The 12,985-nt window shown below is 46.2% G+C and overlaps 1 protein-coding gene across 6 annotated transcripts in view; it reads left to right on the top strand.

Moving 5' to 3' along the window:
• Fam193a (family with sequence similarity 193 member A) overlaps positions 1-12,985 on the top strand; it is a 138,211-nt gene that overhangs the window by 40,388 nt on the left and 84,838 nt on the right. For 4 of the 6 annotated variants that reach the window (XM_021260392.2, XM_013073071.3, XM_013073070.3 and 1 more), the window contains exon 2: positions 9,450-9,695. The exons of the other annotated variants lie outside the window; for them this stretch is intronic. In XM_021260392.2, the coding sequence (XP_021116051.2) occupies positions 9,450-9,695 (246 nt within the window). The remainder of the gene's footprint in view (positions 1-9,449; positions 9,696-12,985) is intronic. 6 annotated transcript variants of the gene reach the window in all.

The following is a 12,985-nucleotide window of genomic DNA, read 5'->3' on the forward strand; positions in this document are numbered from 1 at the left end:
AATACACATTAAAGGGTCAGGGATGTAGCTCAGTGGCTCCACGCCTGCCTTGCAAGCACAAGGTCCTGAGTTCGGTGCCTGGTACCAAGAAAAAAAAGTAATGCGCATTAAAGATGGCTCCATTTCTTATCTAGCTCATCTCTTTTTGGCACTGAGTAATATTTCATTCTCTGGATGTACCACAGTTTCTCTGTTCACTTACTGAATGACCTTTTGGTTGCTTCCAAGTTTTGGCAGTTATGAATAAAGCTGCTGTAGATACAAACATTGGTTGTTTAATGACCAAGTTATAGTCTTGTGATTAGATCATTAATTGAATTGGTTTCTAAAAGAGGAATTGTATATAGTGTGTACATTACAAGATTGTTAACAGAATTGTAATCAGAACAAAGAAATAGTCCAAGTAAACTCCAAGTTGATGACTTTGCTTTTATTGGCATAACTCATAGACAGTACTGTAATGTGTAACAACGTAAAACTGCAGTACTGTACTGTACAGCACAGTCAGCACAAACTACAGTACTGTATAAAGAAGGTGTACTATACAGAAAAGACACTGAGGCTCTATTAACAAGATTAACAGAACCTTACCCCCAAAAAAGAAGGGTCATAAGTCCAGTGGTGGTGAGTCATAAGTGAAACAGCGTGCCTCCGTTGTAAGTCCAAACAGTTGTTAAACAGGTAGGCCATTAAGTGAGGACTATCTGTATCCACATTCAGGTTTTTATGTAAACATAGATTTTCAGTACACCTGGTAACATTAAGGAGTGTGATTGTTGGATCAAATGGTAGAATATGTATGCATGTACTTACTTATTATGGTACCGTGGATTGAAGCCAGAGCCTTGCACAGGCTAGGTAAGTGCTCTGTTACTGACCATTTTCTTTTTTGTTTGTTTGAGACAGTCTCACTAAGCTTCTCAGACTCCCCTTAGTCTTGAGATACTTCCTGTCCTGTGCAGCGGAGATTGCAGGCATGTGCCAGTAGTAAGCGAAAATTGTCCCACATCCTCACCAGGATTTTCCACTGTTACGGATACTGGCTGTTGGAATAGGGTTTTAGTGGTATTTTGTTGTTTTTATGTGTATGTGTTTATGTGGCTCACATTTGTGGCTTGTACATATTTCTCTTAGTGTCTCTTAGTGCTTCAGCAGACTCTGAAGGAACAGGCAGGCAGTGAGTTGTTGAGAAGTACAATCGAGAGGAGGCTGAGAGAAAGAGTGGCCTATGAGTCCTAATGGAAATGATGCAGGAAAGAAGAAAAAACACAATATAAGAAAGGGAGGAGAGTCACTGGAACAGTTCTCAGGTGATGATAGGGTAGGCCTGGCACCTATGAATCTTGGTTAAAGAGATACTCCATAGTAGCCTCAGGAGAGCAGATGCCAGGAGATGGTTTATTGTGGTGGTCCTGAGGAACATAGTTCCAAGTGGTTTTCCAAAGATCGTTCTATTTTTATGCCCTCTTCAGCAGTCTGTGAGTACCTGTGGTGGTTTAGCTTATTGTCAACCTGCTTGGTTTGGGAGCCACCCAGGGGTATTTGTGGGGGTGGGTCATATGGGTCTGACCTTGGGGTCTGTATCTGGCCCCTTCCTCTCTTACTGTACCCCTGCTCTGCTTCATGATGGCATGAACTAAGAGGCTTTGCTCTGCCCACCATTTCACCAGGATGTTTCTCTCTTGCAACCAGCCAACCAAAGACTGAATCTTCCCAAACCATGAGCCAAATTCAACTTGTGCTCCTTTAAGTTGGTGTGTGTGTGTGTGTGTGTGTGTGTGTGTGTGTGTATTCAGAAGTATGTTGTAGTGGCAAAAGCTGGTAATATAGTACCTATCGGGCTGGGGATTTACCTCAGTGGCTCCGCCACCTGCCTCGTAAGCGCAAGGACCCGAGTTCGATCCCTGGTACCCCCCCCCCAAAATATATATATATAAAACTTATGTTCCTTCTGTTTTCCTTCAAGTCTCTGCTCCTCTGGGGCTGTGCTCTGCATCAAACTGTCTGTCTGTCTACTCCACTGTTGTGCTTCCTTTTGAGTTCCTCCCAGTGTCCTCCTGGTAGGCTCAGGAGCCTTGGTCTGTTCCTTGTGCCTTCTGTTGAAAGTTTCTCTCCCTCCTTACCTTGGACTGTCTCATACATTTTGAATTCATGAACCAAAGCACTGTAGTACCAACCCTGGAGACTGTGTTATCAGTGCTATGCTGTGATCACCATTACCCTAGCCAACGGCTGTCTGTCTGTGGGCCAAGTGCTTTCCTGTGGCAAATGTGCTGTGGTGTTGGGTATGGGTGGGGTCCACCGTGGGACTGCCCCTGTCCTGGCTGCCTGTCAGCAGGGCTGTGTCAGTGACTTGGAGCTTGTGATGGCTACTTTGGAATTGTTTCAGGTCACTTAATTTTCAAATGTTATATGCTTGTTCCTGCATCTCTAGGTAAAAGCTTTTCTCGGCCTCTATTCATACTAAGTGGTTTCCTCTTTTCTAGTTACTGTGATTTTCACATACCTTCAGATTTTGATGGGAATGCAGACTGAAGCCTGAGGATTTAGCAGTCCTTCGATAACTTCTCATTTGACCCCAGCAGATAAAATTGTATTTTACAGATTGAAGAAGAGCAATATGTTAGAAATACATACTTCCAGAGCTGCAAATCTGCTGTTAATACATTGAGTTATTTTGCTCCTTTGCCATATGGAGCTTGAATACTTCAGAGACCTGAAGTATTTTGCAAATATTTGCTGTGCTGTCAGATGACAGAGCAGTGGTGCTGAACTTACCCTGGCATCGGGACCTATCCTGAGACTTTCTGAGATACTTCTTTTCTTCTGAATGAGTAACATCAAAACAAACAATCATCATATTGTTTACTAGACTTAAAATGTAACGACTACACTAGTATAGGAAAACCATGTTAGTATTAGTTGGATGCATACAAGTGTTTTATGTAATTCTAGTTCTGGCAGACAACATGTGCTACTGTGCCTTCATTACTACCATGAGACTGTCCTATTTACAGCAGCTGCTAGTCGATTAATAGGTAGGCCAATTTAGGAGCAGCAAGAAAGAAAATAGTGGCAGTTTTCTTTAGGCTTTCTTCTCTTTTTAATGTATGAACTGAAATTAAAGGAATCCTAAAGAAAACTCACTTTTATATTAGCTGTGACAAGGGGTGCTAAAGTTATAATCTGGAATCAATAATTAGTGTTTACTGAATTTTATTGTTTCCAGGGAGCAACCTTGGAATCTATAAATTGCTAAATATTTACTCTGTAAAGCTGCAGAAATGATAAAACAAATACTTAAGGTAGTTTTCACCTAACTCACAGTGTGATTCAGTCATCAATTTTCGGTTGCCACTTAGAAGGGGACTTAAGTGTTTGTTGAGTGATTATTTGCTAAGCAGTGGTCCTTGCTCACAGAGGCCACATGTGCTTTAGAAAAGTTAGATCAGGAAAGGAACAGGAATGGGTAGGTATCTTGGTGACACAGGGATCCCCGGCCTTCGCACAGGCAGCTAATGAAAGGTCATGTATGAGAATGAGGAAAGCTGTGGGCACGGTAGGCAAGACTCAAGTGTGAAGAGTTGATTTGGTCTCATCACGGTGGTTCCCTCAGTGGGCATTTACTGGACACCTTCTTGGTGCTGGTAATGGGCCTTTAAAAATGTTGAGTGTCCAGTAAGAAGATAGGTGAAGAGTAGTTTTGTACCCTAATAACTATAATAGTTGGTGCAAAGCCCAGGCGTGGTGGAAGAGTTTTAGCAGTTAGCTGTATGACAGCATGTCGTGGTTGAGGGTGGGGGTTAAAAATCTCAGGGAAAAAAGGATGCCACAGAGGAGTTGGAAGAGATGCTTAATAATTTTCTGGCAAAGAAAAGGGAAATGAGTGGTTCAGGGTGTCAGAGGGTAGGTAGGGAGGCAAGGACTGAGACCCACATGGTTAGACAGATAATGTGCGTAGAACTTTTGGCTTCCACAGGGTAATTGTACTACGTGGGGACCCAGCAGCCGAGGGCCTTGTGTATCGGGCTTGGTGCCTTTCGGAGGACTATTCCTTCTGGGGTTGGAGGAATAGAAGGGTTGGTGTCTGGGTCGCATGTGCAGCACAAGCCATTGCTCTGGAGAACTGAGACCCTATCGGGGCATCAGGGGCTGGATAAAGGTGCGTGTCTGGGCAGCGGCCAAGAACTGCACCTACCCAGGTGCTCTCATTCTTGTGAGTCCCAGCTTTACCCTTGGAGGGTGTAGACTTAGCAGTGGGGAAGCTAGCTGTGAAATTGTACTGTTTTTATGTCCTAAAATATCCCTTTTTCTTCATGTCTGTGATGAGGAGCTTACATGTAAAGTCTTTTCAGTAAGTCTGAATTTTTAATGTTTAATTTGGAATTTCTTTTTGAAAAATACTTTCAAAACTAAAATATAGGCCTAGTAACAGAATGAATGCTGCAGGTTGAAAATCCTTATCTAAAATGCTTGGGACCAGTAGCATTTTGGATTTCAGATTTTTTTTCAGATTCTGAAATATTTGCATATACATAATCAGGCATCTTGGGGATGCGGCCCAAGTCTAAACATGGAATTCATATATAGCAAACCTTATACACATAGCCTGAAGGTAATTTTATACAATGTTTTTAGTGTGCCTTGTTTTGGTCGTAACCCATTGCCAGTAGAAAACACAGTTGTGGAGTTTCCCACTTGTGGTCTTACAGCACTCAGAACTTGGATTTTCAAGCATTTTGGATTTCAGATGTTTAGATTAGGGATGTTCAGGTCTATATTATGATTTAGTGTCTTCTTTCATCCCCTCTTCCCACTCCTCATGTATGGACATGCACACTCTCCACAGTGGCAACTTTTATGTGAGAGTACAGAATTCATTTACTCAGAAAGGGTAAAATGCATGAAAGGTGGGGCATTGAAGTAATAGCTCTGAGGTGTTTTCAGCAGTGTTGTCACCTCAGGAATATAAAAAAGTCTAAGTCACTGAAGTCCCTTATATTTATATGTATAATTATTATATATTGTATATAGCTGTGTATGTGTTGGGTTTTGGAGAAAATATTTATTTATTTGTACCAGGGATCGAACTGACAATTTTGTGCTTGCAAGGCAGGTGCAGTGCCACTGAGCTAAATCCCTGGCTCATGGAGAAAACATTTATTTAATGTTCTTTTTTTTTTTTTTTTTTGTACTAGGAATCAAACTCAGGGCTTCGCACTTGCCAGGCATGCGCTGTGCAGCTGAGCTACATCCCACCCCTTAATGTTCATTCTTACACTTTTATTTATTTTAAAATTTTATTTTTTGGTGGTACTGGGGATTGAACCCAGGGCCTTCGCACTGAGCTACATCCCCTGCCCCCCCCATTATTTTGTATATCTATGTAATTAGACCTCTGCTTCCAAACAGAATGTAGTAGCTTGGACTGGATTTGTCCTCTTGCCTTAAACAATTAAACATAGGATAAAATATACCAAACAGTACTTTTCCAGCACTGGGCAGTGACAGGCAGGAGCAGGGAAACCAAGGCAGCCCCGGGATTGCTAAACTCACCCCCTGCAGAAAGTTTGTAGTGCATAGCTACAACAGAGGCTGATGGGGCTCAGTCTCCTTGAGTTGAGGAGACTGAGATAAGACCTTGGGGAGACCAACGTGCATTTGTGCATTTGTGGTGTATGTGTCTTCTGCAGTCCGCAGCTGAGCCCTGAGGAGCATGTCAGGAAGCCATCTGAATCCGGGGGTAGAGGGGCTCAGTGTGGTCAAAGTGGGAACTCTCGGGAGGCACAGGACCCTGGAGAGCATGCACAGGAATGTTGTCAGGAGCAGACCCGCCTTACAAGATTTACAGCCTAACCTCAAGAGGACCAGACTTCCCAAATATCCTGACCATGGTCTATAGCTATGCTCAGGTGTTGGAAGGAATGAAAACATGTCCTGCACCTAACAAGGTAAAATGTACAATGTCTGTTAGTCAGAAGTTAGCAGGGATGCAAAGAAGTCATGGCAGTGCAGACTGAGGAGAAAGATCAGCAGGCAGAAATGACACACATGGTGGAGTCAGTGAGTAAGGATGTTAGCACAATTCATGGCTATTTTCCACGTGTTCAGGAAGATAGAGGAAAGCATCAGTATGGTAAGAAGAAGCTCAGAAGAAAACCCAAAGTGAACAGCTGGAGTTGTAGACTACAGTGTCTTAAGATGAAAAATACATTCAATGAGGATTGGCAGCAGCTTAGATACTGCTGAAGAAAAGGTGACTGAACTTGAAGAGATAGCAATAGAAAGTATCCGGAACGAACTGTAAGAAAGAAGGACTGAAATTTAAAATGAACAAAGGAGCTCCTTGTGTTGAGGGTCTCACTCTGTTGCCCATGCTGACCCCAGACTCCTATTCTTAATGACCCTCCCTCCCCTGGCCTCCAGAGTAGCTAGGACTCCTTGTGTGTGCCACCACACCTGCAAGCATCAAGAAGTCCTGGCTTCATTCTGAACTCCGTGGGCCATCTCATCTAGCTCAGTGGCATTATTCTCTGTGAATAGCGTCCAGAACAGACCTTTTGTTCCTGCCGCTGGGCCCGCCTGTCCTGTCTCTGGTGTGTCTGTGTTGGCCTGACCTTCACACACCCCTCTGGACCCTCACCAATCCCACTCCGCATTCCTCAGTCCAACTGCTCTCCTTTCTGTCTGGCTCCCATTGAGCCTAAACCACCTCATCTCCTCCCTACCTCTGGAGCTGCCCGCAGCAGCGTTACTTACCTTGTCTCTCCAGAGCTCATTTTCCATACAGCTAAGTGTCTTTTTAAGATGGAAGTAGGAACCATAGCCGTGTTAGAACCATAGCCTGGTGGCTGCCCCTGCCTGCCCTCCTGCTCTGCACGCCCATAGGCCCTGTCCTTGGATGCGCCTGATTTTACACACTGTCCTCTCTTCACTCTTGTTAAAATGCTGCCCTTGGCTGGGTATGATGGAACACACGTGTAGCCTCAGCTACTCAGGAGGCTGAGGCAGGAGGATTGCTTAAGTCCAAGAATTTGAGAACAGCCAGGGCAACTATGAAACCCTATCTCAAAGCCAAAATAGAAACAAAAGCACCACCCTCCAGTCCCAGTCCACATCCTTGCAAACTGTTTTCTTCATGGGTGAACACCAGATTTGACTTTGTCTGAGTTTGTGTGTTTACTGTGTTCTTACAATGTGTCCCCATTGTCTGTCCTAGAAGGCCTGATGTAGATGTCAGACATTTATACTCATCTTTCGTGGTCCAGAACCGTGCTTCCTGCTCTGTCCAGGGCCTCAGGTGCTGCCCTTAGTCCTTCTGTCCCACACCTCATGCCCGGCTCAGCCCTGCAGTCTTGTCCTTGTCCACTGTCACTGCCTGTGTCCCTGGTGCAGGCCATCGTCAGCTCTCCCCTGATCTTGCTTCCTCCCTCCCATCTCTTCTTTGTGCACAGCCTGGGAGTCCATCCACGGCCCCGTCCCTCCACAGCTCATCTCCTGCCCTTCCCTCACCCACCGCCCAGTCGTCTGACCTGCTGCGTCAGGGCCTCTCTGTTCCAAGGCTGTCTGTGGTGCTCCAGGGGTCTCAGGTCATTTCCTTACCCTAGGTAAAAGTACATAGCTCCCAGTGTCAGATGCACCTTCTGCCGTGTGTTTTCCTCCTTGTCTGAGGTTGTGTATTTTTACTCATTTACCTTATGTATTGTTTTTGTCTTTGATGAGGCTTATTTATCAGTGTGCCCAGTGCTCTGGTAGGTGCTGGGCCCAGTTACATACAAAAAAAATCTGAAATTTAAAATGCTCCAAAATCTGAAAGTTGTTTTTTTTTTTTTTGGTACTGGGGATTGAACTCGGGACCTTAAGCTTGTGAGGCAGGCGGTGGAACCACTGAACTAAATCCCCGGCCCTCATAGCCCTTTTTAAATTTTTTGAGACAGGGTCTTGCCAAGTTGCCCAGGCTAGACTCAGACCTGCAGTCCTCCTGCCTCAGCCTCCCAGTGTGCTGGGATTATAGGCCTGTGCCAGAACACCTAGCACATCAGTGTGAGTTTTGAAGTTGTTGTAATTTAGACTTTTCAGATCTGTAGGAATAAAGAAAGATGTCTGCTCTCCTGCACTCTGTGGTTTGGAGTCCACAGCCTGCTGGGACCAGTGGGAGAAAGGACTCAGTTCTCTCCCCTCATCCCCCAGCTGGCATTACAGGCTTCATCACATAGCTACTGGACTGTCTGATTGAACCCTAGAACCATGTAGCACTGCCAGGTGCATGCAGTTTTTTGTTGTTGTTTTTTGTTTTTTGGTACTGGGGATCAAACTAGGGTCCTTGTGCTTTCGAGGCAGGCGTCAGAACCGCTGAGCTAAATCCTGGGCCCCAGGTGCATGCAGTTTTAACTGCTTGCTTGCACAGGAGTCAGAAGGTGTGAAAGCCTTTTGTATTGAACAGTGCTCTCATTCCCTACTCACTTGTTCCTTTGCTCAGGCAGCCCTGAGTTTTGAGAACCCACTGCCCTCGTGGAGACTGGGGCCCACTTGAGAGCTCTTCGTTGGTGATGGAGCCAGCAGGGCTAGTTGGGGCCTTTGTGGAAAGCCACAGTGGCCTTGCTGTGAGGGTCCTGTTCCTCCCCAACCTGGTTGGTAGGCAACAAGATGTTCTGGTTGGCGGGAGAGAGAGACCATGGGGAGCTGTGCTGTGTGGCTCTGAGCCTCTCCAGGGCCTGCAGGTCTCCCTTGTCAAGCATGAGGGCCATTTCTGTTACCTGGTTAGGTTGGACTCTTAGGGCTTCGGTGCATCTCCAGACCTACAGGCTCTGGCATTTTGCTGTGTGCCTGTGTTTCTATGGCTCATTTTACTTTCAGACAGAGTGCTTGGTAATCTTCGGAGAGGACCCAGGGTCATCATGTTGTCTCTTCCTCGGGCCCTGCCCTCTCCCTCGTCCCACAGTCTAGGGTCTGTTTGAAAAGCAGCAGTTGAAATCAGGTAGCTGGAGGTGAATGCAGCGCTGCTTATTGTGGAGCCTGGACTGGGGGCTGGGTCTTGCGTGTATGGGTGCTGTGATGTGTAGTGTGGAAGCCAGAACTCGACAGCTGGCCTCAGCAGAACTGCCACCTCCGTGTGAGCCTGGTGGGCAGGGCCCTGGGCCTCAAGCCTTGTGGATGGAGAATACTTTTGAAAGTTGAGGCTGGCAGTCTCCCCTTGGAGAGCAGTCCAGAAGTCTAGGTAAAGGGGTACACAGGCAACTTCAGATTCCTACAAAGATTTTCTTTATGACGTTACTGTCTTATTTGAAGTATTATGAATTTCTAGAGCACTAGTTTCAGTTTTATTCAACGAGTTTTCTGATTCTCTGCATAAACATACATGTGCATTTATTTTAGAGCTAAGTGTATTTTTAAACAATCTTGGCTTTATGGATCAGGTTTTGAAAACAGAATTTTTTTTTCTGTTCCAGACTCCCTTTAGTTTTGGCATGAATCATAGGACACCACCCTACCCCGCTGGGGATTATTGTCTTCTGTGCAGAAGTGAACGGAAGGACTCTTCTTCATTCTTAGAGAGTGGAGTTAAGACTTCGAGCAAACTGGCCCTTTCCATGGCTCCCAAGGGCAACAGTGTGCTGCACCTGCCGCTGTGGGTGTGCCCGGACTGCCGGAGGACCGTGGAGAAGGAAGAGAGGCACGGCAGCCTTGACCAGCCGGTGAGTGGCTGCCGGTGAGCGGGTGCGGTGCGCCTCCCTGTGGGCTGTGGGCTCACCGGCAGCAGGAGGGAAGGAGCGTGTCTGCTGCAGGATGCTCTGGATGTCCCTCCTGGCCTCTGCTGGCCACACCTGACAGTCCGCCAGGTGCCGGTTCACAGGGCGTTTTGGCTTTGTTAGTGCGGGCTCAGGGTTTTTGTGGGTGAAGCACTTTCCTGAGGAGCTAGCAAGCCTTTCATGTGTTTGGTTTTAGACAATTCCATATGCTGGTGATACCTGGAATTCTCGATCCCAGGTGCAGTTCTGTAGCTTGGCTTTCCTTCCCCTTTCCCTGCCTCAGCTCAGCTTAATGGAGGTTGTTCAGCCTGCAGGAGACCATACTGTTTACCTGACCTTTGGCCAAAGTTGGTGGGGCTTCCACATCTGTCTGGGTTCTAGGAGTTAGCTTATGCTACTACTTAAGGCCCCACTTTTGAGTTCTTCTGTTTCCTTTGATTTCTGCTGTAGGTAACTGTTTTGGCTCTTTGTTCTGATCCCTTGCTGTATGTGCCTTGTTTTCTAACCTGGGTCTGCTTTCCAGTTAGTCCCTGTGATGGTGTGAGGAGTGTCTGGCTGCTGTGTGGGTCGCTGTGTACCTCCTCTCCTGTCAGCCAGAGGCTCCTGCGGGTGGCATGCCAGCCTGAATGCCAGTCCTTCGTGCACCCAGAGCTGCCTTCTTGCCCTGGTGCTGACGAACCCCTTTCCACCAGTCCCCATGTCCTGCATTTTTTTCTCTGCCTCAGACTTGCTTCTAACATAACATATTATTTCACTTGTTCATTTTGTCTTTTTTTTTACTGGAATACAAGCTCTGAGAAGGCAGCTATTCTTGTGTATTTTCTGCCTGACATACTTAGGTACTCAAAATATTTGAATTAATGACTAGGTGAATGGATGAACAAAAGAGTGACCCTAGAGGCAAAGAGAACATAGCCTGAAGTTTTTGTCCCCTCAGATCTTGCTTTTTTTTCTTTTTTTTTGGTACCGGGGATCGCAGCAGGTGGCGAAACCACTGAGCTAAATCCCCAGAGCCCCCTCAGATCTTGTTTTAATCATTTTTCACATGATTGTTTCTGTGTTCACTTAACGTATTTGGTTTTTTCCACATTGTGTTTAATGGGAGGCTGTTTAGTATTATCGATACCAGTTTGTTTCCTTGCATTTCCAGTCAGCATTTTTGTCTTTTCACCAACTGAAGCTTTTTTTCACTTTTCGTTTTATGTGTGTATACGGGACTTTCTTGCTTCTCCTTCTGATTTCAGCTGTGCAGTGGTACTTGGTCTGCGCTTGCTGGCGGGAAGGCCACGCCCTGCCTTGGGGCCCTCATTCCCTCAGGGCTCTGTGCTGGAGACAGTCCTCTGTCCAGCAGGCTTGTTCTTCTCACCCCAAGCAGCAGCCAGTGTGCGCTCACACCTGCAGCCTTCGCAGGGCGCCTCCGTGGTAATGCTGGTTTAAAATAGAGGGCCTCTTAAGACAGTGATAATTTACTTTCAGTAAAAAACTCACCCCTTTTTCTTTACAAAACAAAACACTGGCCGTAATTGGATTGCAGAACCCACATACAATTTCCTTGATCCCCCCGTGGTCAGCTTGTAGTCAGTTACAGGCTTGATTTTTGTCCCTGCAGCTCTGCTTTTTCAAGAGTGTTACATAAAATTCTGTCACTTGATGCAGTTTTGTTGCATGCATCAGTAGTTTGCTCCTTTTTATGTACAGACAGAGCCGAGTGTGGTGGTGCACACCTGTAGTATCAGCATTCCGGGAGGCCGCAGGCAAGGAAGAGTGTAAGTTCAAGCTCAGCCTGGGCAATTTAATGATTTAGTGAGACCCTATTTCAAAGTAAAAAATTTGAAAATGGTTGGGAGTGTAACTCAGTGAGAAAACCCTGGATTCAACCCCCAGTACTGTTAAAAAACACAAAACAAAACAACAGTACAGATACAGCAGTTTGCCCATTCCCCAGTTAACCGATGGTCCTTTGAGTGTTTCCAGATTTGTGCTATTTGGAAAAGAGCTGCTGTGAATGCTTTTGTACATGTCTTTCTGTGGATATCCCTTGTGCACGTTACTGCATTGGTTTGCAGGAATTTTGTTAAGGCTTTGTATCTGTGGTTGTGAAAGATGAGAAAGACTGTCTGTAGTCTTTTTGTCTTACAGTGTCCTTTAGGGCCTCATAATACAAGTTGAGGTGTGTCCCTGTTCCTGTTCTGTCTCCTTTCTGGGAGTGTATGTAGAATTGGCATTGCCATCTCTTCCTCAAGCATTAGTCTTGCTTTGTGCTTCTTTTTGCTCTCTTTGGTCAAGTGTCACAGGTCAGTGCGTAGGGAGCGCCAGGTGGAGGCTGTCACTGGAGTGCCTACCTAGGAGGCTAAGCGAGCTTGGGCCAGTGCTTCTCCAGTGGCATGTGCTGCACCTTGGTGCTGGTGTGGGCCTGGGCCAGGTTCTCTCTCTACCTCCTGCTTCCGGCTCCTGAAGGGAGTAGGAATATCCCTGTGCTTGGAGTTTCCTGGGCCTAGACTCCCACTCTCACCACGCCTGTTCACTCCTTTCTTCCTGCCATATGGCCTCTTTCCACCTTCCTTCCTCTGCCAAAGGTGAAACACTGATGACATGTGTCCCCTTTCCTTAGGGCTGTTGTATCATGTCATACAGTTCATTTGGTAGCATGGCTGCTTCTCTCTTGGCGACCCCACATTGGGGTTTTATAGATGGCTTGGTTCTTTCTGTCCTTAGAATAGGAGCTCTGAGTATAGGGCACTCCCTGCCCCCGTGGTGAGGAAGTGGAACTGACTGCTCTCTTCTAGGTAAGCATTCTTTTACCACAGTCACAACAGGAGGTGAGTGGAGATTCCTCCCTGCCTTACAGTTCGTAACCAGACTTCTCCAGAGTTCTCTTCTGTAGCAGCCCCTTCCCAGCTCACGTTCTACACATTGTCCTGCCCAGAAACCTAGTCTTCATGTAAAATGTTCAGTTTTATCCTAATGTCAAGTTTGACCCTTAGGTCTGTGGCTCACTTGCTTGATTGTCCTCTTTTTTATGTGTATGGGCTTACTGGGAATCAAAACTAGGGATCCTCTACAGTGAGCCACATACCCAGCTCTTTTTATTTTGAGACAGAGTCTTGGCATGTTGCCCAGGTTGGAGAACTCAGGATCTTCCTGCTTCGGCCTCCTGAGTTGCTGGTGTGTACCCTACTGCCCAGCTCTGCTGTCCTCTTGCCTTGGTTCTCTGACACCACCAAGCATGCCTGGAG

The sequence above is a fragment of the Heterocephalus glaber genome, unplaced genomic scaffold (genome assembly GCF_053883595.1).
Source record: "Heterocephalus glaber isolate CG9 unplaced genomic scaffold, H.glaber_assembly_v1.0 deba00001509, whole genome shotgun sequence".
NCBI classification, from domain to species: Eukaryota; Metazoa; Chordata; class Mammalia; order Rodentia; family Bathyergidae; genus Heterocephalus; species Heterocephalus glaber.